The following is a 22,251-nucleotide window of genomic DNA, read 5'->3' on the forward strand; positions in this document are numbered from 1 at the left end:
CTTGCATACATGAACGGTCGAATGGCAGGAAGACACCTCGGCACGGAGACTTGAGTAGGGGCGAATCCGAAGACGCCTGTAATGCGGAGACGAAGATGCATAGACGATGTGCGTGAGCATGCTGATGTACCGAGTGCGAACGAGCACGGATTCAATGATACAATGTGGTAGGAGGCCGAGCACGGAACCGAAACCAGCACGGACAGGCAAAGCACATATGTAAGTACTAGACACGAAGGACTACGATGAGCAGTGATGGTGGAGCAAGCAAATCCGACAAGTTGTGATGCGTTGATGAGTATTGTTGATGGTTTGTGGACGTAGATGCGATAACGGAGGCCCCGGGCCTCCGGTAGTGGATCTGGAGAGATGAAGAGAGGACAAGCTGCGAAGAAGTTGGCAGAGAAGAGGGGGAAAGTCTATGCGAGTAAGCGAGCAGCATGAGCAGCAAATGGCGAGCAATACGACGACGAATCCAACTGTGGAACGAGCGGAGAGATACGAGGAGACCGACACAGGAAGAGCCAAGACAAACCAGCCAGCGGACCCCCGCACCGAACCACATCGCGACTCACGGCGACGAATTCTGCGTGTTCTGCCCAAGCACCGCCATGCTCTTCCGCCGGAAGATCTTCGTCACCTTCGCCCAACTGCCCATCGCCGCCGACAACCTCCTTTCCGGACTCTCCTTGCCGAAGCCCGTCACCGTCGCCCCCGCGGACATCGGAATGCTCGGCATCGGCATGCTCACCGTCGACCGTCTCGACCGCGTGCCGCTGCTGCGCCCGTTCACCGCCTCTGCCTGCGCAAACACGAACGTCGTCCCTTGTGGCGTCCCCGGCAGCACCACATCCTGACCGCCGTCGTGTTCGGCCTCCACCGTCGCCTCCTCCACCGACACCCCGATCACCACCCCAGCCCCGGGCACGACCGCCAGCACGTCGCGCGAGCGTGTGCGCGCCCGCGACAGCCGGCGTGCAATCTTCTGGCCCATCGCCTTCCCCAACGAGGGCCTGCCGGCGATCGTCTCCATCTGCGTCACCTGCTCCTCGTCGTGCCCGTCGTCATGAGGTGGCGGCTCGGACGCGGACGCGAACGAGTCTGCTGACCCGCTGTACTTTTGTGCTTGGTAGAACGCGCCGGAGTTCGACGCTTTGATGATCACCGAGTTTTGGCGCGAGGGGAGCGTGCTCGGGTTCTCGTACGTGCCTGAGGAGAGGTCTGTTGCCTGCGCAAGGAGGGCATATGTCAGCACTGTTCTGCGTTCGCGTGGAAGCCAGGAACCGGAACGCGAAAGAAGAGGGCGTCTGGTACTGGGCGCAACTCAGGCACCGAAGGACGCTCGGACGAAATGGCGACCGCGAGGATATGTCACCAATAATGTGGGAACAGTTGGACCACAGGCTCCAGAGGGCGAGAAGGGCAAGGATCACCGGGATGATTGACCGCAATCCAGTATGTGATGGTTCGCATCTCGTCCATGATGGTACATGATCGTCCCTGTCGCACATGCGGTTTCGATGCAGAGGCCTGGACCTCATTACACTGCAAACCCGCACCACGACAGACAATGCTCAGGGGAGTGATGCAGCGTACTGAGCTTGTGCAACGATCGTCCGCGCACGCCCAGGCCCTTGCAGGAAGACATCAGCGCATCTCGACGACGCTCTCGTGATCTGCGCGCATGCGGCGCAAGCGACATCATCCATGCTCACCACTGCATCCCGGCATACCCCGAAGGAGCAACAACAGAAGCGAATAAGGAAGGAGAGGTTCGACGCAGAAATCGAAGCCCTCGCACCAACAGCACCCGCGACGACGAGCACTTCTCAGTACTTGCGATTTGCCAGAGCCGTACAGTCCGCCTACGGTTCAAAGGTGGGGATAGAGAACAAAGGCTGCCCCTAGAACGGTTGACGACCAGTGCGATCTCAGCACAAGCGCCGCGCAGGACGATGCGGATCGGCGAAAAGCGACGATGGGTCACGTTTATTACACCCGCAAGACGCGTAGCACCAAGCTGCCGCGACTACAGACCTAGGGGCGGACTAGAACGACGATGGGGATATGCATGAACGTGATGACAGCAGTCTGATGCACGTAAATGAAAACATATGCGCGCGTTCGCATCGCACGCTCTCACATCCCTCATCCGAGCACTTTCCGAGCGAGAGCAAGGTTCGAGGTGGTGTTCGGGATTGCTGCCTATGGGCTTTGCCTTGCCCTCCGCTGTGAGGCTACTTCGCCTGCCCTGACTAACCCCACGCGCATGAGAGACAAGGAATCGACGCATTGAAACCCCGCAAAACATGTTCAAAGCGTCAGAAGAGCAGAGGCTCTGAGCGACCCGGCTTCGCCGCCAACAAATTCGGCAAAAGCCCTCCTCAGGCTCCAGGTAGACGCGCCCGAAATGCTTTCCGGTGGAAGACACGTTGCAGGACGACGAGACGCTCCCACACACGGGCGCTCTCAGACCCGCAGTGCGGCTTCGGCGACGAGCCGCTCCAAAATTGAAGAGTCGGAGACAGGGAGCCTAAAGGCCACGCCCTCGGAGCTATGCAGAGGCAAGCTTGAAAGTGTCTGGAAGACGTGTTGAGGTGATGACGCACACGCCACATAGCCGAAACGCGTCGCGTCGCGTAGTCCGCAGATATCCAACGAAACAGCAACGTAAGCCACAGACAGACCTAGCGCGCCGAGCAAAGCCCGACATCGGTCGCGCGGACGACCAACGACACGACACGTAGCACGTCGTACGTACATGTGCACACCTACATGAATAGGAGGTGCACCAAACTCTCCCCTAGTCGGCGACCTCGGCATAGATGGGGGGAACGCGCGGGTTCCGCAGTAGACTCTAGCTGTGGGATGACCCGAAGGGCTCGAAGACGCGTTCCGAGCATGTCCCTTCGGAACATGTGGACAGACAAGAGGGACAAGTCACAGCAGGGGTCCGGATGTTTGCGACCGGGGGGAAATCCATGTAAAGGGGAGGCAGAAGGCAACCGTCTGCCGTGGAAACGTCGCGTCTTCATCGACTTTTCGCAGATCGAACACACCCGGTTTGCTGCCGCGAGTGCAGACCACTTATACCATGTGCTGCCTGACAGACAAACCACACCCCAAAAGCAGCAGAAAGGAAGAAGGCAAAAGAAGACGCGAAGCCGAAGACCAGCGGAGCGGGAAACGCGACGTACCTGCCCGAAGCGCGACACCGAGATACTCCCCCGTCTCCTCTCCCGCACCGCCGCCACCGTCGCTGCCGAAACGGAGCCGACCGGGGCAGGGCTCGCGGGGTACGCGGTTATGGAGGGTGGGGTGGACGCGGTGCCCGGTCGTGAGCGGTGCTCCTCCTCCTCGGCGCGTCGTGCGGTCTCTTCTTCCACTCGCTGGAAGATCTACGACGTGTTCTGTGGTGAATTTATGCGAGAGAAGGGAAGGCGCGTACGGACGGACCTGTTCGATGAAATCGTGTCGCGTGTCTGGGGCGACGTCGACTTGCATGGGCTCCGGCTCTGAAGGGGGGTCGGACTTGAACTCGAGGACAGTGTTGGACTCAAACCCGGAGTCGGACCGAGCGAGAGAGGCTGCCTCCGAGTGTGTAGGGATCGCGGATGACGGGAGAGCATGCGCGTGCATGTCCGAAGACTTGGTGGACTCTGGTGCGTTATACATCGTGCAAGGGCTGGAGGGCATGCAGTGCGGAGGCTTGCGCGGGAAGAAGCGGATGGGAGGACAAGAAAGTCAAGATGGGGGGAGGAGAGACGGGAGCGGGCGTGCGTGAGAGGATGTGGAGGGGATATATGAGGGTGATCACTGATGTTCTTCCCGAAGCGGGCGAAGCACCTGCATCAACCGACGGCGGCGGGAACGAAGCCAGGTCCGCCCCTCCCCGGCGCATGTCCGCTGCAAGCCAATCATCTGAATCGGCCACCGTCACCGCCTGTACCAGCTTTGCAGTCGTCCACGAAAGGAAACGCAGCTCTCCGTAGAAGAGGTTGGAGTAGACGCCCGTCCGCAAGTCCCCGCGCCCCAATCCCTCCCGCGTGCTGTATATAGCCAAAGCGTTCCTGAGAAGAGAACTCTGACCGCGCACTCAAAACTCAGAACAGAAAACGTCGCCCTTTCCCACACCGGCACTGCGGACCCGAGCCCTACCATCGGTCACCCGCCCGCCCTCGGAGTCCTTCACGCTCGACCGTCCCGCCGCCGACGGCGGGAGCGGATCCGACGGCTTGTGGCGAGAGGTTCGCACCCCTCGTGGCTCGCATCCGCCATGCATCCAATCAACTGTCGCTCGCCCACGAGTCCACGACCCGATGTACGTACGTTACGCTCTGCAACGTGAAATGGAAGCGTTTCTGGCTGCCGGTCAACCGGTCAATTCGCCGGTCCCCCCCCGCTGAGCATCGCAGGGAATGAGAAGGCCACCACTCGGCCGAAGAACGTCCAGGACCTGATATGCCGAGCCAAAATCCATGGCCCCAATGTACATGCTGTAAGGAAAAGTCTATTTGGAAGCCCCAGGCGCCAGTCTGGGTCCCAAGGAGAAGCTGAACATAAAGCTGACTGGCGGTTCCCAAGCTGAGTCTCCACGATGATGGAATGCGTGGTAGACCGTCTAGACTGATCCCTATCCCTGCATGCTGCCTCCAATGTGTAAATGTCATACCGCAGTAGACTATGATGAAGTCGTAAGCCTGCGCCAGAAGCCTAGCGCTTAGTGCGCTGGACACGTCCACCAGAACGTCTACGGGCCGCCGGGCGAAGCCAAAAAGTATGTTCACGCGGTCCTGCGTTTCTGGGGTGCATGTCACGGCCGCCGGGCAATGTGTACTTGTCGACAGAGGCATAGAAGAAATTCCCGAGAGGGTACAGGGTCGTGCGAATAGTGATCAACGCCTCGTTGTTCACCCGGAGCCGAGCCCAGTGACCAGTCGTGTGGTCCTGCGTGCTCGAGTTCGATACCTCATTTGCTGAAGACGTGTAGGGGGATAGGCATGCTCCATTCGTGCCCTCTTGCCTTTGGCCGCTATGAAATTGGCGTAGTCCGAACATGTGTACAGCGAGAGTGCACGCGAGAGACTCGACTGACCAGACCATTGTGAAGCGTTCCATAGCCGCGTGTTAGATATTCCCACGAATAGAATCAAACCGCAAAGGTCGTCAAAGATACGACTGGCCAGCCCGACTTATCCTGATCAACCTCCGCTTAAGTGGCCTTGATCGTCTCGCAAACCAATAACCCCCTACTCTTATCCTCACCTGGACCCCACGACCCTGCGCACTCGCTGGCACCATGTCCGGCCTCCTTGCCTACCTCCCGCACCTCCTCTACTCCACCGCGCTCACCTCCATCTCCATGCACCACCTCTCCCAGCGCAAAGCCGCCGAGGACGACCGCGCGCACGTCGCCGCCCAGATCTCCATCCTCGAGGACCTCCTCGCCCGCCCGTCTCTTCCCGACCCCGAGTTCCAGCGGCTCTGGCGACTTGCACGCTCGCACGACGTCTGGGAAGCGCGGAAGCACGTCGGGGACGAGGCGGCGGGGAACGTGAAGAGCGTGCACGTAAGAGCGCGGCCGGCCGAGGACATCGGCTGGCGGGAGGTCATGTTCGGGAGGAGATTCGATACGAGCCGGACGGAGGAGCTCGACCGGCAGGATTTGGCGAGAGGTAAGTGTGTCACGGGTGGGATGTGTTGTTTGGGCACTTGATTCAATTGCTGGTATAGTGGCGACAGAGGTCGAGGAGGGCTCGAGATCAGGGAAGTAGCGGGTGGAATATAGGCAACCTCTATCCGGAAGACGTGCGTGGACACGCCGCATGCAGAACTGCACGCTGCTCTGCCGCTGCCCAAGATGGCTCGCAAATGCCTCAGGCCTATTTCACGCCATGACGACTCGTTCTCGTTCGAAACCGCGGGGTTCCAGACTACGATCGTGGTGACCTTCGGGGTGAGCGTGGCGGTGGAGGCTGCACAATCAAGGAGCATGCCAGGCAGTGGGTAGGCTTTCTGCACAGTCGGTTGCGCTCGTGTATGAAGGTGCTGTCAAAACCGAGCTACTCTGCTCTTGAAGAACCCATGTACCGCTTGTATGACCTCTTCGAATGTAGTTGCCCCTTACAGGTACAGGACGTGCTTCAGATCGCCTCATTACCTCAATGGTCGCGAAAATCATTTCTCCATCTCCCATCGCACGACCTTTGCGGCGAGCTGCTACTAACCCTAGGCCGTTCCAGGTTCTCTCTTGGGCCTATAGTCGCTTCCAGGGCGACATGAGCGTACCAAGCCAAATCACCGGGCAATCGTTCTAAGATGCTTCCGTAAGTCGACGCCGGCGCTTCACGCTGATGAGCTCAAGGGGAGCCAGGCGGCGGCAGGCTTACCAGATAGGCCAGAATCCAAGACTGGACGACTTCGTGAACTTTGTCTGGCAGATGCCTGATATACACTCCCCATTGAGGACGGCGATGGCGACGAGTTGTTCGTCAATTGCAAAAGGAAGATGTAGGGACACATGTTCGACAGTCGTCCTGTGCAGGGTGAGACGACCCCGGTGGCCTGTCGCGAACGATAGAGGAAGTAGAAGCATTTCATGCATCAAAAAGCAGGAGAGAATGGCTAGGCTATGATTCAGATCCCTCGAGAACGCATGCATGAACACCACGGAGGGCAATGACCGTGAGAGGGGTCCGAAGATCCATCTATGCCGTCTTGCTCCGGACGTCCCACGCAGGCATGATCTTTTCCACTCGCTGTAGCGAAGTTTGTGGCGAATCCTGACAGATCTTCGGGTACATCAACATCAATACGTGAAGCTGCTAGACAGCACAGAATGCAAGCTCACGACGAGGCCATTGTAGCAGAAATGTTGCACGTTTACTCATGAAATGTCGTGAAGTCCGCTCACCGAGCTGACGACAGTGGTCACGTACTGACTATTGTGCGTCTGACTTGGCGGGGGGCGATAGCCAAATTATCCCACTGGGAGGCGGTTCGGTACTCCCCAGTCCATGGGAGTGTGTGTGATCATCAGGGCGCGCCACAACGTCTTGAAAGGAAGCATACCCTTCTTTCTTCGCCTGATGCGATGCCTCGCGATGTAGGCTGTGCGAAGGGCCTCCAAGGATGCTCATGTTCCGCGCTAGAGTCATAGCGACGATGTCCTACACACGGAACACGGCGGACTTTGAGGAGAGGAGGGGAGTATAAGAAGGGCAAGGGCTCCAGCCAGATGTCTCTGCAAGCAAACCGAGTCCACTGAGCAGAGGTGAGTCAGCAGGTTCGAACTCTCAAATGCGTACTATCAACATACCTGCGATGGAATACAGCTCAGTCTTATCCCGGTCCGGCCACTCCTTGCATTCCTTTCTCTTTCGCCTTCTTTGCCCCTTCTTACATCGTTGACGATGTCGGCCTTCAACAACCGCTTTGGCCACCTCCCCCACTTCTTCGTCGAACCCCACTCCGGCGTCACTGACGACACGGTCCCCCAGACCCCCGCAGAGCGCTCGACATTCGATACCACCGCGCCCAGCGATCCCCGCCACGCCGGAGGACCGGAGGCTGGCGTGAATGCTACGCGTGATCCAACACATGGCCAATCAGAGCGGGTGCATGCCCACAGCCACCCTCTTCTCCACTCGACTGGTCAGGACCATGCATCTCCCTCATCCCAAACGCGTCGGCATACACTCCATATCGTGCCGGTGTCATTATCGGGGGAGACAGGCACGTCGAATGTGCCTCCCACGCCAGTCAGCCCTCGCGCACTGCGTCGCTCTACACGTTCGGGAGGTCGTTTCTCAACCAGCGAGGACGGTGATGATGACGCACACGATGGGATGGGCGACCTCTTGATGGAAGGAGCCATGCTGCTCGGCGTCGCGGCAGGCCATCTCCTTGCCTCCCATTTCCAGACCGAGGAACCTGCTGCACAGGAGAGGGGGCATGACGATGAGGGCGAAGAGGATGCCTAGAGGTGCCCGAAGAAAAGCCGGATCAGGGTGCGGCACGTTTTCTGTATCTATTGCTTATTCAGCTGTAGCGGTAGTTTGTAGTGTATGGTTGAGTTCGGGTGCAGAATTGTAGGCTGAGCTGCCAAAGAGGCTGAGTGTCCGTAAGACACCGAGCAGACGCAAGACATGACATGAGGTTGTGGAAATGCGTTGTCGATAGTCACGACCTTGACAAGGGTAGGGTAGCCCATGGAACAGGATTTGCTCTGCGCTGGGTCCCGGGTCATGTCGGGGTGGAGGGGAACGAGCTGGCAGACACAGCAGCGAACACTAAAGCCGCCAAGGGCAAGACGAGCGCGCCCAAAGCGCTACCCCCGCTCCTCCGCAAACCGCTCCCTCGAAGCGCAACGAAAGCGAAGCAGGCGCACCTTGAAGTCCTCACTACGAAGGACGCTAAGTGGTAGAAGTCCTCCGCGCGCGGGCGAAGGTTCCCTGCCATAGACCCGTCGCTACCCTCGCCGAAGTACATGAAGGCCATCCAACCACTCACCCGTCGCCAAGCAGCCCTGCTCTTCCAGCTCCGTTGAGGACATGCTCCCCTGAACGCCCACCTCTACCGCGTAGCCAGGGCGTTAACCCGCATGTGCAGGGGCGCTGTCTTCCACTTCCTTCTTCAATATTCAATGCCCGGTTCACGATGCAGCGCGATCTACCCACCTTTCCCATCTAGGTCGACGTGGTCGCAAACTGGCCACACTGGTCAGCACACCTTCGTTTCACCCACTCCTGCGCCACGTAGGAGCTACGCGGTGTCTCCAGAACACCTTTGGCAACGTCACGCCGAAAGGAGCCGCACAGCGCGTTAGAACGGCAGACGGTCGCCCGACACGACAACGACCTTCACGCACCCAAGACATCTCACATAGCACCACACTCTCCTCATAGCCTAGACCTCCGCATGCATTCCCGCTTGGTACCTCTTGCGCTCTCTGATCCCTTGGAAAACTGCGTTGCGGTCGCCTGCCCGCCCTAAGGGCGGGGGAGTTCTAACGGACGGCGGGGACACCGCCGGACGTACTCCTGACCGTGGCAAGAGGCAAGACCCAGGGACGTGAGCGTACCCAATGCACGGCAGTTTATCGCGTTGTCAGTCGATGTATTTACGGCCTATCATGAGGCTCGGCCTCGCGGGGCAATAAACGGGATCTAGAAAGAAAGTCACGACGCTGTCCTGCCCGTACATGTGCAAGGTCGAGAGTCGCGTCCTAGTCATCGTGACGTCGAAGACGCATGGCTGCGGCGGATACGCGGTGTGCTGCGGCAATCGTCTTTGACGAGACTGGCATTTCGCGGCGAGCGGCACATCGGCATAGGCAGTATTCTCGACGGGCCCTGTCTCTGTATGGATGAGTAGCGAGGCTAAGGCGTTTGCTATACAACGTACCTGGCTCAGCTGCTATACATACAGTGGCTTCGCTATTTCTCGATAGCCTCATGCAACCTGCCAAGAAGGGAACAGCACACACGAACTAAGTAGGATCTTGCAGGCGCGGGTTGGCCCTCGTTGCGTCCCTCGATTCCGCTTTGGCCTGCCAGCGACTAGATTACATGGCAATCGCGCCTCGAAACGTGAAACGTCCTAACGCGGGACCACATTGATGATTGCCCGTGCTGGAAGAAGAGCCGTCTGGACAATTGAGCTGCATGTTGCGCATTGGATCATCGGTCAATTGGAGGGCCAAGATGCAAGCGCGCCTGCAATCGCCCGCGCGGTCGCGACCGCAGCTAGCCTTACCCAATGACCACCATGCAGAAGCTCATCACATCCGTTCCCGCACAACGACTCAACTCTGCTCTTCCACCGTCATACGTAACATAAGACGCCCCGACAACGTGCTCGGGATCCCGACCCCTTCTTGACAAACCCGACACCAACATGCGGCATACACGTGCAGTTAAGCGAGCGGGGAGATGGCGTTTCGCGCTGGCTATATCTCTGGGGCTGCGGCGCTGAGGTCCCCTTGAGTCTTTTCCATTGTACTCCCCCACCATGTCCCATCCCTACTTCGCCCCTCAGTCCGCCGTCGAGCAAATCAAGCGGCATCCGAAGTACTACCTCAACGGTGGTGATGTCCATTTCTTGGTCCGTAGCACCCGCTTTTCCTCGTCGTGCTGTCGTGTCGCTCATGCTTAACGCTCTCCAAGGTTGAGAACTATATCTACCGTGTACATCGTTATTTCTTCGAACGCGAATCGGCATGGTTCCGTGAAAAGCTCGGTGCACCCACACCTGCGGGCCAGACTCCCAAGGGCTCGTCGGATGCCAACCCTTTCCCACTGGATGATGTCGCGGCAGACGATTTCTCCAAGTTTTTATGGGTATTCTACAATCCGTGAGTATATGGTTTGGCGTCCTGAGCGCGTATCGCCTCTGACACGTCATAGGAAATACTCAATATACGACGCTACCCTCGACGACTGGATCGCCATCTTGAAGCTCGCGTACGACTGGCGATTCGGCGAAGTAAAAAAGCTCTGCACACGCGAGATCGAGAAGTTTATCATCCAGCCAGTGCCCAAAATCGAGCTCTACCAGCAGTACGAACTCGACAAGAAGCTCCTTATCCCCTCCTTCCTCTACCTGTGCATGCGCGCCGAACCACTCTCTCTCAAGGAGGGTCGGCAGATCGGTCTCGAGACTGCACTGCTCATCGCGACCGCGCGCGAGTGTGCTCGCGGCAAGCCGGCGGGCAACGGTGCACGCAGCCCTACGGCCGCGGACCTGGAGGAGGACGAGTTGGTCTCCATCATCAAGGAGATTTTTGGGCTAACCGCCGGGCCCCCTTCTCCCTCCTTGACCCCCCTGGAGAGAGGTTCCGGCGTCGCTACGTTCACGGGGACGACTCCCACTCCGACTGGCTCTCCCCACAAGTCACGGGAAGCAGCACGGTCGCAACCACCCCCTGCTGAGGTCGTCTCGCTCAAGGCGACGAACAGCTTCGGCAAGCCCACGACGAACGAGTCGTCGATCCTTCCTCCCGCCGTCCCTGGTCTGGCGAGGCCCACGCCTCCCCACCCCGCACCTACCACCAACGGTAACACGTCGCGCCCCGCGGCCTCCCCTAACCCGATGTCGACATGGGGCTCGAACGTGGGCACGCTCCTCGGCAGCGCCGTGAACGAGTTCCTCGGCACCTCTGCGTCGCCGACTGCCGCACCCCCTTCACCAAACCCCGCCGGTAACGCTACCACTACTGTCGCCACAAACGGCAACGGCAACGCTACTACTACTGTCGCCACAAACGGCAACGGCAACGCTACTACTACTGTCGCCACAAACGGCAACGGCAACGCGAACCCGGCTCCGGCCCCCGCTACAGGTCAATCGAGTTCTTCCGCTGTGCCCAAGGTCAAAAACCGACTGATGGCCCTTTTTGACTCGCAGGGGACGGAGCCGCCAAGGGCGGAGCAGGCCTCGGCAAGAACGGAGTCGCCAAGGACTCACCAACCGCAGCCGTGGCCGGTGCCGCCGGCACCGACTCCAAGGACACTCCTACCACCCCCATCGGCGACGGAGCTAAGCCTGGCGGGGACCTTCTCTCTGCCGTCAAACCCGGAGCCGACAAGGGCGAGGACGGCGCAGACACCGGAGACGAAGGAGTCGGCGCCGCAGGAAAGAAGAAGAAAACCAAAGGCTCAAAGCTCAAGCCATGAAGAGGGCGAGGCTTCGCCTGCGGACCCGGCAACGGAGGGTGCGGTGTCCAAGGAGGCTCCGAAGGAGGGCGGGCAGGTTGTGAAGGGGACTGACGAGCGGCAGGAGGGAGAGGTGAAGACGGTTGCTTTTAACGACAATACGGACAATGCTACGGATTCCACGAATACTATTCACGGTGCGGGCACCGGCATTGGCGATGTGTCCAGTTCGATCGACAACGGCGCTACGATCCCGAACGACAACACCACGAGCGCTAAAGACAAATCTCAGAAAACTATGGACAATGGCGCGACAGATACGCAGGCGGCAGCATCTCCCGCTGCGTCTTCGCTCGGCGAAAACGCGAGCGCAACGGCTGCCACGGCTCAGGTGGGAGGGAAGAACAAGGCAGTTAGGAAGGGAACGAAGGTCGACTCCGCCAGGGAGGTGCAGGAGGGTGACGTAACGAAGGAGGAGGCTACGGTGAAGGCGAAGACGGAAGCTGCGGTGAAGGAGCCAGTTCACACGACGGCACCAGAGGCGAAGGAGGGTGCGAAGGTTCAGGGGGCTCCGTCTGATACGCTGGTAGAGGAGGCGAAGGTTGAGGAGGGTGCGCCGGCGGAGGCCAAGGAGGCGAAGGCCAAAAAGACCAAGAAGACTAAGAAGGCCAAGAAGAAGGACGCGGTGGCGAAGGAGGACTCGCAGGACACAGAGGAGTCGCAGGGCGCGCCGGGGGACAGCTCGGGCTCAGCCACGGTTCCGGCTTCGACTGGCGACAACGATAAGACATCGCCAGTGGTGCCCAACGCTATGGATTCTTCGACAATTGCCGGCACGCCTAGCACAGGCAATAGCGGCGTTGGCGTTTCCTCCGCGAAGGACCCGGTCAAGCAAGTCATCGCTCGAGGAGATGGCGGTTCCTCGGGTGCAGCTACTGCTCCCTCAGCGTCCTCTCAGCGGTCCGAGGAAGCTCCAGGGGAACACTTTCCTGTCCTCTCTGTTACTCCGTCTTCGGAGGCTCCGACGACGCAAAGCCAGACTGCTGACGCTTTCTCCATCCTGCCTGGGGTTGTCCTCAAGCCCGGTCCCTCGCCTGCGAAGGTTGATGACGCAGCGGCCTCGACAGAGTCCTCTGCAACGGCCCTACAGGCCCTAGAGACGAAGTCCGCTGTCCTTTCGGCCGCCCCAGTCTCCGCGTCGGACAGCCCCGCGAAGTTGGACATCCCTTCGGAGTTGCCCGTCTCTACACCGTCTGTCGCAGGCACGCCTAATCCGGCTCCGGACACCGCCAAGCCCACGTCGCCTATACTTCCGGACAAGTCCACCAGCTCTGAAGTTTCCGTCACCACGACTAGCGAGTCTGCTGCAGCGGCGAAGGAGTCTACTATCGGGACGCCTCCTGTGGTAGCAGAAGATAGGTCGACCAAGGACCTGGAGAGAGCGGGGAAGGATGGCGAGGACAGCGCCCACGTCGAGGTCACCGAAGCGCCCCAGGACCCTGAGCCGGAGCAAACCAAAGACGACGAGGTAGAACCCCGCTCCGACAAAGAGGACATTCCTGGTGCCTTTCCAGTCACTCCGGCCGTCAAGGATACTCCTCTCCCAGCTTCTCCGAAGCCGAAGGTCTCCAAGAAGAAGGCTACTAAGCTTGCAAGACTTGCGTCGAAGAAAGCTGCGGAGAGGGCTGGCGGGGACTCAACGCCTACTGGTAATGGTGCTCAGACCCCGATCAGCAGTCGTCCACCAACCCCCACCTTAGAGCGTACTTCGTCTACCACTGGCAATGGCAGCAACACAAGTCTCACCCCGATCGAGAAGAAGCTATCCAGTGATCCTCTCAGCGCCATTCTCGATGTTCCGCCTCCCCTACCTGCCAAGCCGTCTGTCGCTACTCAGCCCTCCGAAGACGATCCATGGGCGCTTGATTAGCTGCATCTATTCTGTCGATTCTCCATCCCAAATTTTCTGTCACGATGTTCACTAGATTTGTATGGGCGCTTTACTGTGACTCGGGCATCCGCGGGATCTGTGTTCTTGTACGACTCACGACTGTTACGATTGCTTGTTGTACGAACACCTATGAGCATGCACGCCAGCATTGTACATACCCTCCGTTGTAGTCGACGAATGCATTCGACGTCCTAGCAAGCTAGTCTGCGTGCGGCAATACGTTCGATAATCGCTTTCGATTCCTACGCGAAGCGATATACACCATGGGGTCTTCGGCGCTTGCCATCTTCGTAAATAAGGAATAACTACATGCTGGGGAGCTCAGCATCACAAGGTCAAAAGTCACCGAGTCAAATCGATACCAAAGGTCTCCGCAATGAGACGAGCCGGCCCAGGAATTGCAGTAGCACCCTTCTTGGTACCGAGCTTCTGCGTCGACTCACGCGTGGGAGGCGCAATGTCACCGCTGCGCAGGAGACTCTTCTCGATTCCCCACTGTGATCTCTCCATGCGCGGCGGCTTCACTATGACAGTCATATGCGCAGCAATGGAGTCATGTCGCATCGCAGCACTGCGGGTCAACGTGTGGTAGCCGCCCATTCGCGAAGACTTGCGACAGCTGGAATGCAGTCGCTCCCGAAGCTGCGCAACGCGCATCGCGGTCTCAAGGCCAAGCCGCGCTCCCTCGCATACCGAAAGCGGTTCGGCTCGCTCGCATAGGGCGGTATAAGCCCCGAGGAGCCAACGACCGCCAATGTCGAACTCTTGCGCGAGGATGATCTTGTCGACTGGACTCATATCCAGAGACTGGACCTCACGGATGGCCAAGGTGCGGATGTCGTTGAAGTCCCAGCGGGTCGCGAGACACAAGATCGATGTCCACTCGTCGCGAGTTCGTGCGCGATGCGCTCCGTAACACCTGGTGATGTTCGCAGTTGTTCACCCGTGGAAAGGAACGACACCTACGGAGGATACAACACCCATAGGAGTCTCTCGAAGTCAATGGCAGAGATTCCCGAGAACTGGAGTGGGTTGTCGTCATCAAGGCCCTCTGCCGTCCCAACGGGTCCAGGAAGACTGAACAAGTCCTTGAAGAACGCGGAATGTCTGGTGAACGTCGATCGGAAGACCCTGAACAAGGTGTTCTCGACCTTTCGAACAGGTCAGTCGATGGTGCGCGTAAAAGGATGGCTACCCACCTGTATGACCAGATTCCCGTCCTCGAGGTAATATTCAGGATGAGGGACAGCGAAGGGCGGCGAGTCGTTGTCAGGCTCATTCAAATGATACCGCACAGTGCTTGTGGAGGGAGAACACGAACGGCTCGACATCTTGATAATGGCGAGGCTTGATAGAGGTGAAGGAAATGATTGGTGAGGCAACGTTGTTGAAACCGCTCGGTAGAGTGTATATAGGTGGATGAGCAGACTGCGCTAGCGCATCCGAAAGGCGTGCAGAAGGTGACCTTCGGGCATGGTGGAGGGTCTGGTCTTGGCCTGCCTGTACATGAAAACAATGCGGGAAAAGCAAGTCATGACCGCAATACTTCAAACACCCATCACCCGATAGCCGGGTCCATGAGCTGTAGTCCTGCGCGCGAAGACGTGATCTCCATAGCGCAGCACTAACTGTCCAATTCGCGGAAGCTATTGAAGCTGGACATCAAGACAATGTTATCAAGCTCAAAAGTGGATCAAGATTCCAAGTAGCTTCCCTCCTACTTCTCTCTTGCATCTCGGTTGAGTATTCTTCGCAAAGTTACTCAAGTATATAGGCACACTCACCTCAAATGCGGACAGACGTGCCAGCGTTCCAAGATCCGCAAAGCAAGTAACATCGAGAGGTAGTACGTCAAGTCCGATGCGTGCTAGTTTTCAGAAGTGTAAGTCCAACGACGGTCACAAAAGCAAAACTGACTGGCGAGCCAAGCCAGTTTCGCTACCGAACGACATGAAAGAGAATGATAACGTCGCGCAGGTAGCCGCGTCCGCACACCAGGTCGACCATCAGCTGACGTTCACGTGTGCCATTGCGGGAAAGCGGCCGCATACGAAAGCTTGACAGGCACGGCCCGGGATGTGCCCAAGACGACGTTCGACAGCAATCCGGAGAAGGCGAAGCTGTGAGGAGACGAGATAGTTCAAATACATAGATCTTACTAGGGGTGATCATTCATAGCGATGTGACAACAGCTTCATGCCGGCGTATGGTGCCGATACTTAGCCTTGGGAGCGTACTGACGCACAGTCTTGTGGGGCAGCTGCATGTGCGCGGGGATCACATCACATCGGACGAGTTCGCCAGCGCAGGCCGGGTGAAGTACGCAAAGGCGCGTATCGTATCCGAACCTCTATCTGAGCAGCAAATTGAGAGTCTATACCGGGCCGCGAAGATGGGCACGACGCACCTATACAACAGACTGGGCAGCGCGCATTCCATTCATGACTCCTTGACTCCATACCCTTGAAATGCATCCTGAAACACCCCATGCGTGCCCCTCCCGCCTATGATCGCAAAGACGACATTCTCGAACGAGTTTTTGAACCGTGCACCGTCCTTCAGCAGCAGGTCCGCCCATATCCTGGCCACCGTCTCCACCTTGTTCTGGAACACGCCCGTGCCAAAGCTGCCCAGGACGACATGCTGTATCCGCTGCTGCTCGAAGAGATATAGGATTCGGGCCATCCGATCCTTCATCACTTGCTCGATCTTGTCCTCCACACCTGGACCCGCGACGCGCCCGAAGAGGGTCTTCCGCACAACCCCCGCGTTCACAGCTGGGCTTGTCAGGACATCGATCTGATACGGCTTGACCCACTCCCCGTCGTCGTCGCGAACGACGGTGACGCCCGGAGAGTAGACCATGGCGTGCGTGTAGTATCCTCCCTTAGCGTCGCGGTTGTGCAGCGTGTAGAACGCCTGCGCGGTACGGGTCATGAGTGTGGGGTAGAGCGTGGATGAGCGTGCGATCGACTCCTCTTGTGCCTGCGCGCCAGTGAGGAAGCCGCCTCCGGGCTTCTTCGCCGAGGCAAAGTTCAGCACGCCGACTTTGGGGGCGTTTGTCCGGTCTGGGGTCTCTGCGGTGCGCAGGAGGGCATGGAGGAAGCGTGCCCCTTCGAGTGTAGAAGCGGCGAGGAGGACGACGTTGGGGTTGTCCGCAGGTACGTGGGGGGCGCCGGATGCCCAAGACAAGAGGACGGAGTCGGGGGCATAATATGAGGTGTTGCGTTTCGAGAGTTCTGTTGAGATGCGCAGGTCGTACGTCGTGTCGTGGAGGTTATATGATCCTTTCTCAATCGCGCTTAGCGTGCCTTGGGCGATGTCTTTCAGTTTCGCCCGCCTATCTCCCATGTCGAATCTGCTGGAGGCTACAGGGAGCGTTAGTAGTGACAATGCCGTTAGTCTTAGATATCCGTACGGGTGTGTGAGTTGCCTTGAGGTGCCAGAGGTGATGAACTTTGCAGGGAGAATCTGCAGTAATGGCTTCTAGGCGGGACTTTCCAGGATATCTATGTAATTGCATCGTTGCGTCGGATCACAAGATGGACATACTACGGATTCAAGTGTATGGCAGACGGCATGGAGATCTAGACGCAGCTGTAATGTGACTCAGATGATGAGACCGTGATTCACGACAAATGTCAAGGTCCTAACGCGTCTTCCGGATGCTGGGGCGACGATGTGACTTCGAACTGGGCGCTCACCCTGGCCGCAGCCAACCTCGTGCGACACAGCCACATAATGTTTATATCACCACAACCGTAACGCCGCCCAGGCGCGACACTCCACCAATCATGACAGTGGTAAGCCAGATGTAATGTCAGTACGCTCGTAGACGCGACGGATTCCGGGAGCCCGCGCACAAGATAACGGAGCTTTGTGTCAGCGTCCTCCTGACACACTAAGCTCTAGGCCTATCGTATCTACTATTAAACGTATGCGATGCTTCTCCACACGCCACAAACACGATGCCAGCGCACAGGTCATGCACACGACGGTCCAACGGACGCAGCACCGCCTCCAAGAACTTCAACAGGGGTGAGATGCGTATCACTGAAGAACTAGACCTCGGTGTCGACCTATGAGTTCAGGCCTCAGGGATACTGCAGGAAAATACACTACGCTCGCTGAAGACAGCCATGTCCATCCTCATCATAGTTGTCCTCGGTCCGACTGACCCGCCTGCCTGGGAAGAGGGAACATACGGGAGACAGCGTCTCATATTCCGAGGTCGCAACGCGCAACTCGGGGCGCCGCTGGCCTGGCTGCTGATGCCGTCTGTGCGTGTTAGCACACGAGCTGCGTCTACAGACTCGAATTTGACACACGATAAACACCGGTACCCGGTGAAGCCTTCCTGGCCCAACAAATCAGTATATCTAGCTACCCCTAGGACTCATTGAGTCTCCAACAACACAGATCTCAAAGTCGTCAGTGGATACGCGTCGCCCTTGCCAGGTTACCATACATCGATTCCTCTTCATAAGGACGCATGGAGCGGACCGTTCGTTGTGCGCACCCGAACGTACCCAGCATGACCATCTTGACCATCGAATCCATATGGTACCGGCTGCAACCGGACCTGGCCGCGCACGACGCCCATCCCCTCGTTCATTGCTGTGACGTTCCGCCTACGGCCCGTCCCGGTAGGATCTTGAGAAGTCCCGACACCGACGGTTGGGCGCAGGAACGGGGATCCTTGCAACTCGTAACGGCCCTCGAACATACTGTGCATCACGACATACGCGGGTGCGTTACACGTCTGCAAAGAGGCGTTGAGTACGGAGTTGGCGGGTCCATCTTGAAAAGCGACCCTCAGAGGGCCGTTGGTAGTGTTGGCAGTGACGTCAAAGGAACCGCCCCTGACGCTAGGCGCGGTAGACGTCAGAGAGACGTTTGCTTCAATCGGCCTTAGGATAAGGATAGAGTGCTATATGAGCGCCCCCGAAATGGTGCATAACGAGGACATAGACATACCCGTTGGTTGTCTGGAGGCTCATGAAGGTTGGTAGTCCTGAGACGTCGTTCATTAGATCCGCGGTGAGGTGAATCGGTCCGTTTCTCGTTGCCACAGTCAACCGCTCGGAGACAAGCAGCGTTCCGCGCACTCCTCCATTCACAGTCACGAAAGAGACGTTTTCTCCTGCTAACGACTAGCCGAGTTGTTCCTCTCAGAGAAAGATCCCGGCTATTGGATCTTGATAAAGTGCGTACCTCGGTCTCGATGGAAGCATCACTGGTGTTCAACGCAACTTGTCCGAAGAAGACGGATCTCGCTAGCTCATGGAGGTGGTGGGAGAACAGTGGCATGAAAGTGCTCAGTCCTTGGATGCGAAGTGGTACGGCTGTAACATAATCTGGAGCCGGAAGACGGAGCTGCACACGGAAGCGGACGGCCTTATCACGGTTGAGAGCGTTCGGTCCGTCTCCCGTCTGGGCCGGCAGATGGTATTCAGTCAACGCGCTATGGATGCGATGCGAGATGCAATAGCGAGACTCACATAGACTCCAACCCCGTACTCTCCTTGTGCTGGATGCAAACGACGCACCAGCACCTCGTTCAGAGCGTCGGCGGCACGAAAGAAGGCGTCGATGTTGACCACAAACTCTTCTGCGCCCGGATCTCCGGATTGAGTGACTTCGAAAAAGCCAGAGCAGTGTACGCCCCCGCTCACAAAGTGGAGAGTGTCGACTTCAGCGATGGGGAACCTGGTGGTGCCACGAGCATGGTATTGTCCGCGCTCTCTATGCGGGGAGAGCGACAAGGTGATGATTTCTACACCATCGTCGACTGGTGAAGGGTTCATGATGTGTGCAGTGAAAAGGACGTGTGCTGCGGCAGCAAGATGTTTGAAGCGGTGTCCTCGTGGGATAGAAGTTCACGGAGAGGTCATCCGGCTCCTACAGAAAGAAGTCAACCAATTGCGTCACAAGGCTCGCTAGGGAAACCGTACCTATGATTTACGGTACGAGTGCTCCATTTAGTGCAATCTTCCTGCGACCAATCCCCGGGCCGAAGACGGATTCCGAAGCAATGAAAGCTCGACGAACACGACAGCAGCACGAGTTACGACAAGAATGGGTACAAAAACCGATGCCTGCTATTGACGGGGGCGAAAGACAAGATGCAGGTACGGGAGTGAAGAAGGATCGTCGCAACAGTCAACTCGGAGCGCCCTCTGGCGATCACACCGTGAGCTGAAGCCGACCATTGGATGTCGAAACAGACACCCGACCCCTATCCCTGTTCTCCTGCTCCCACCAAACCTTGCCGCGTGCCGCACTGTTCCGGATGGTCTGAACCTGGACGCCGCGCTTGCGTCCGCGCCCAGCGGGATCCTCGACGTCGCGAGAGCGGACGATAGGTCTGCCGGCGTTGGACGTGTGCACTTCGAACGAGCCCTCATAGGTCTCATGCAAGGCGACATCAGCACGGCCGTTGGAGGTACGCGCGGAGGCGGTCAACACGTGGTCGACGGGAGCATCAACGAACTCGAGTTCCAGGTGAGCGTTCGAGGTCTGGGCCGTCACCTGGTACTCGCCGCCGAGCGCGTCCGAAGTGTTCGAGAGCAGTACGACCTGACTGTTGATACGACTAGCCAAGCATCGTGTTAGTATGCGCGTCGGAACATGTACTCAGAGACCCACCCGTTTGTAGACCGGAGTTCGAGGCCGTAAGCCGTCTTGATCAAGCCGTGGATAGCAGCATTCGTCGTTTGGAACCGAAGTCCATCCCCGGCGACAGACTAGGTCTTGATAAGCGGAATGATAGACATGACGATCAGGGAGCCACTTACTCCTGCCTCGATGTGGCCGTTAGTCGACTTCAACGCGATCCTATTGAAGTAGACCGAGTCGGCTAACGCGCGGAGGTCTTGGCTGAAGTTGCTCAGATCGGTATTGAGCTCCTTCACGGCGAGCAATGAGCCAGAGTCAACGGCAGGCAGACGAAGATGTATATGGAAACGAAGCAGGTGGTGGTCGTTCCTGGGCGCCCTCCAATGTGGAGTCTGTCGGTATGCAAATCAGCACACGTTGTAGCCGCCACGATGATCAGGGGATACTGACGAAGATACCCAGACCCCACTCGTTGTCGGCAGGGTGCAGACGGCACACTGTTGTTTCATCGAGGTCTTCCTCATGGTGGTAGAAGAGGTCAATTTCGACGATAGCGTCAGAACCAGCGTTGGCCGTCTGCGAGACCTCGAGAGAGCCGTGGAAGCGTGCCCCTTCCGCGACGACGGACAGTACGTCTGCCGAGACGGAAAGAGTCACAGACGAGCGCAAGTGGAAGCGGTACCCGTGCGGTACATCGGAGGCCTCCTCCCAAACCACTTTGGTGGAACATTGGTCTGGGGAAGACGCCATAGCGTGTCGTTCCGACTTATGCTAGACCGTCTTGAAGATCAGCATAAGAACGACGCCACTAATTGCCGAGATCTTACAGGGGGTGCCAGACGCCCGGTCTGGAAAAGTAGGAAGCCAAAGGTACCAAATATGAAAAGCGTGCAGGCCAAAAGATGCCAAAACCGACGCCCGCGAGCGTTCCTGGGGCTGCCTTGTGGGATCACGTCGACGCGAGGCTGGTACACGAGAGGATGACCACTGAGATCAAGAGGGAGAGGCCCAAGGAGTGGCTCGGTCTCGGTCCCTTTCTCTGAGTCAGGCCGTGCAGCGGAGGAGTGGATCATCGTGGTGCGTGGTCAGTTGCGATCAGCATAAAACGGCGGTGAGACTGACACTAATAAATTACTTTTATACGGCGAAACCGTGGGCGCTCGACATTTGGATTGTTTTCGAAATCTAGGCATGGCGTCATCAGACGGGAGCTGCGCTCGCGCTGGATGCACAATGGGCACTGCGCAGTGACTGTGCGTTGCGGCGAGAGGTGTCCAAATGTGTATTCAACGCGCGAGTGTATACATGCGCAGCAACGTCAGATGAGGTGACGAGCGTGGATCAAATCTGACGGAAGTATGTATGAGCACGGGAACTGCGGCCTGCTGCGATAAGTCGTCTTGCGTGCTCTCTAGCTCTCGAGCAATCAGACATGATGCCAGCGAACGAGCGAGCACGAACGGAGTCGGGGGGGATGCGCTAGCCCCTCCGCAGCATAGGAATACGCGCAGCATCTAGAATATGATAAAGTACCATGTGTACCGCACACGAGTAGCGGAAGATAGTAGATGACTACACCTCGGGGTGATCCCGACCTGTCATACATATGGGCTGGCGACCCCGGGACGGTATCCGGAATGATATCAGATCCATATCTGGTCCGGATACCGAGACCATATGAAGTCAGCTCTTACCGGTGTCATACAGTCCAGCCCATATGATGTCTATATAGGCCACTGTATGGATAGCATATGGGTCTCGTATGTACAGGGTGTTGGTGAGAGAGCGCCCGCATGGCAGGCACCAGGGTGGCATTCGTTTTAGGTAATATTACTTATCGTCTGCAATATACATATAATCACACTTGGGAGATAGCCGCAATGCTGCTATTCATTCTGGTATATAGGATCGCGCATTACAATGAAAGGAGTGTTGGGATAGATACACGAAAGGAGGGAACAGTCGGCGGCGGGTGTCCCATACAACATACTATAGCCAGGAGCACCAAGAGTCATACCGCCCGNACTA

General features: G+C 57.8%; 8 protein-coding genes across 8 annotated transcripts; 4 read left to right on the forward strand and 4 right to left on the reverse strand.

Annotated features, from left to right (window-relative positions):
- Positions 1–2,042: 2,042 nt before the first annotated feature.
- DICSQDRAFT_140616 (uncharacterized protein) lies at positions 2,043–3,191 on the reverse strand (the record flags this gene model as incomplete). Its single annotated transcript, XM_007370043.1, has 1 exon — positions 2,043–3,191. A coding segment is annotated over exon 1 (290 nt), but the record flags the coding sequence as incomplete, so codon positions are not given.
- A 2,108-nt stretch (positions 3,192–5,299) lies between these two features.
- DICSQDRAFT_70079 (uncharacterized protein) lies at positions 5,300–5,716 on the forward strand (the record flags this gene model as incomplete). The annotated part of the gene is made up of 1 exon (XM_007370044.1): positions 5,300–5,716. The coding sequence occupies one exon, from the start codon at positions 5,300–5,302 to the stop codon at positions 5,714–5,716; it is 417 nt and encodes a 138-aa protein (XP_007370106.1).
- Positions 5,717–7,412: 1,696 nt separating this feature from the next.
- Positions 7,413–7,982, forward strand: DICSQDRAFT_174227 (uncharacterized protein; the record flags this gene model as incomplete). Its single annotated transcript, XM_007370045.1, has 1 exon — positions 7,413–7,982. One exon carries the CDS (start codon positions 7,413–7,415, stop codon positions 7,980–7,982), a length of 570 nt encoding a protein of 189 aa, XP_007370107.1.
- A 2,029-nt stretch (positions 7,983–10,011) lies between these two features.
- Positions 10,012–10,821, forward strand: DICSQDRAFT_70090 (uncharacterized protein; the record flags this gene model as incomplete). The annotated part of the gene is made up of 3 exons (XM_007370046.1): positions 10,012–10,104; positions 10,167–10,354; positions 10,407–10,821. Coding segments are annotated over 3 exons (696 nt in total), but the record flags the coding sequence as incomplete, so codon positions are not given.
- A 1,473-nt stretch (positions 10,822–12,294) lies between these two features.
- On the forward strand, positions 12,295–13,798 carry DICSQDRAFT_140618 (uncharacterized protein). Its single transcript, XM_007370047.1, has one exon. The coding sequence runs from the start codon at positions 12,466–12,468 to the stop codon at positions 13,582–13,584; it is 1,119 nt and encodes a 372-aa protein (XP_007370109.1). The 5' UTR covers positions 12,295–12,465; the 3' UTR covers positions 13,585–13,798.
- A 149-nt stretch (positions 13,799–13,947) lies between these two features.
- DICSQDRAFT_70018 (uncharacterized protein) lies at positions 13,948–14,936 on the reverse strand (the record flags this gene model as incomplete). Its single annotated transcript, XM_007370048.1, has 3 exons — positions 13,948–14,524; positions 14,572–14,756; positions 14,805–14,936. 3 exons carry the CDS (start codon positions 14,934–14,936, stop codon positions 13,948–13,950), a joined length of 894 nt encoding a protein of 297 aa, XP_007370110.1.
- Positions 14,937–15,922: 986 nt separating this feature from the next.
- Positions 15,923–16,963, reverse strand: DICSQDRAFT_183370 (uncharacterized protein). Its single transcript, XM_007370049.1, has 2 exons — positions 16,013–16,963; positions 15,923–15,959 (listed from the first exon to the last, which is right to left on the reverse strand). The coding sequence occupies exon 1, from the start codon at positions 16,954–16,956 to the stop codon at positions 16,045–16,047; it is 912 nt and encodes a 303-aa protein (XP_007370111.1). The 5' UTR covers positions 16,957–16,963; the 3' UTR covers positions 15,923–15,959; positions 16,013–16,044.
- Positions 16,964–17,961: 998 nt separating this feature from the next.
- Positions 17,962–21,323, reverse strand: DICSQDRAFT_140619 (uncharacterized protein). The gene is made up of 9 exons (XM_007370050.1): positions 21,051–21,323; positions 20,674–20,994; positions 20,403–20,615; positions 20,254–20,351; positions 19,560–20,200; positions 19,107–19,506; positions 18,820–19,038; positions 18,583–18,758; positions 17,962–18,515 (listed from the first exon to the last, which is right to left on the reverse strand). The coding sequence occupies exons 2-5, from the start codon at positions 20,971–20,973 to the stop codon at positions 19,792–19,794; spliced, it is 1,020 nt and encodes a 339-aa protein (XP_007370112.1). The 5' UTR covers positions 20,974–20,994; positions 21,051–21,323; the 3' UTR covers positions 17,962–18,515; positions 18,583–18,758; positions 18,820–19,038; positions 19,107–19,506; positions 19,560–19,791.
- Positions 21,324–22,251: the final 928 nt, after the last annotated feature.

Source organism: Dichomitus squalens (genome assembly GCF_000275845.1).
Source record: "Dichomitus squalens LYAD-421 SS1 unplaced genomic scaffold DICSQscaffold_60, whole genome shotgun sequence".
Classification (NCBI taxonomy): domain Eukaryota; kingdom Fungi; phylum Basidiomycota; class Agaricomycetes; order Polyporales; family Polyporaceae; genus Dichomitus; species Dichomitus squalens.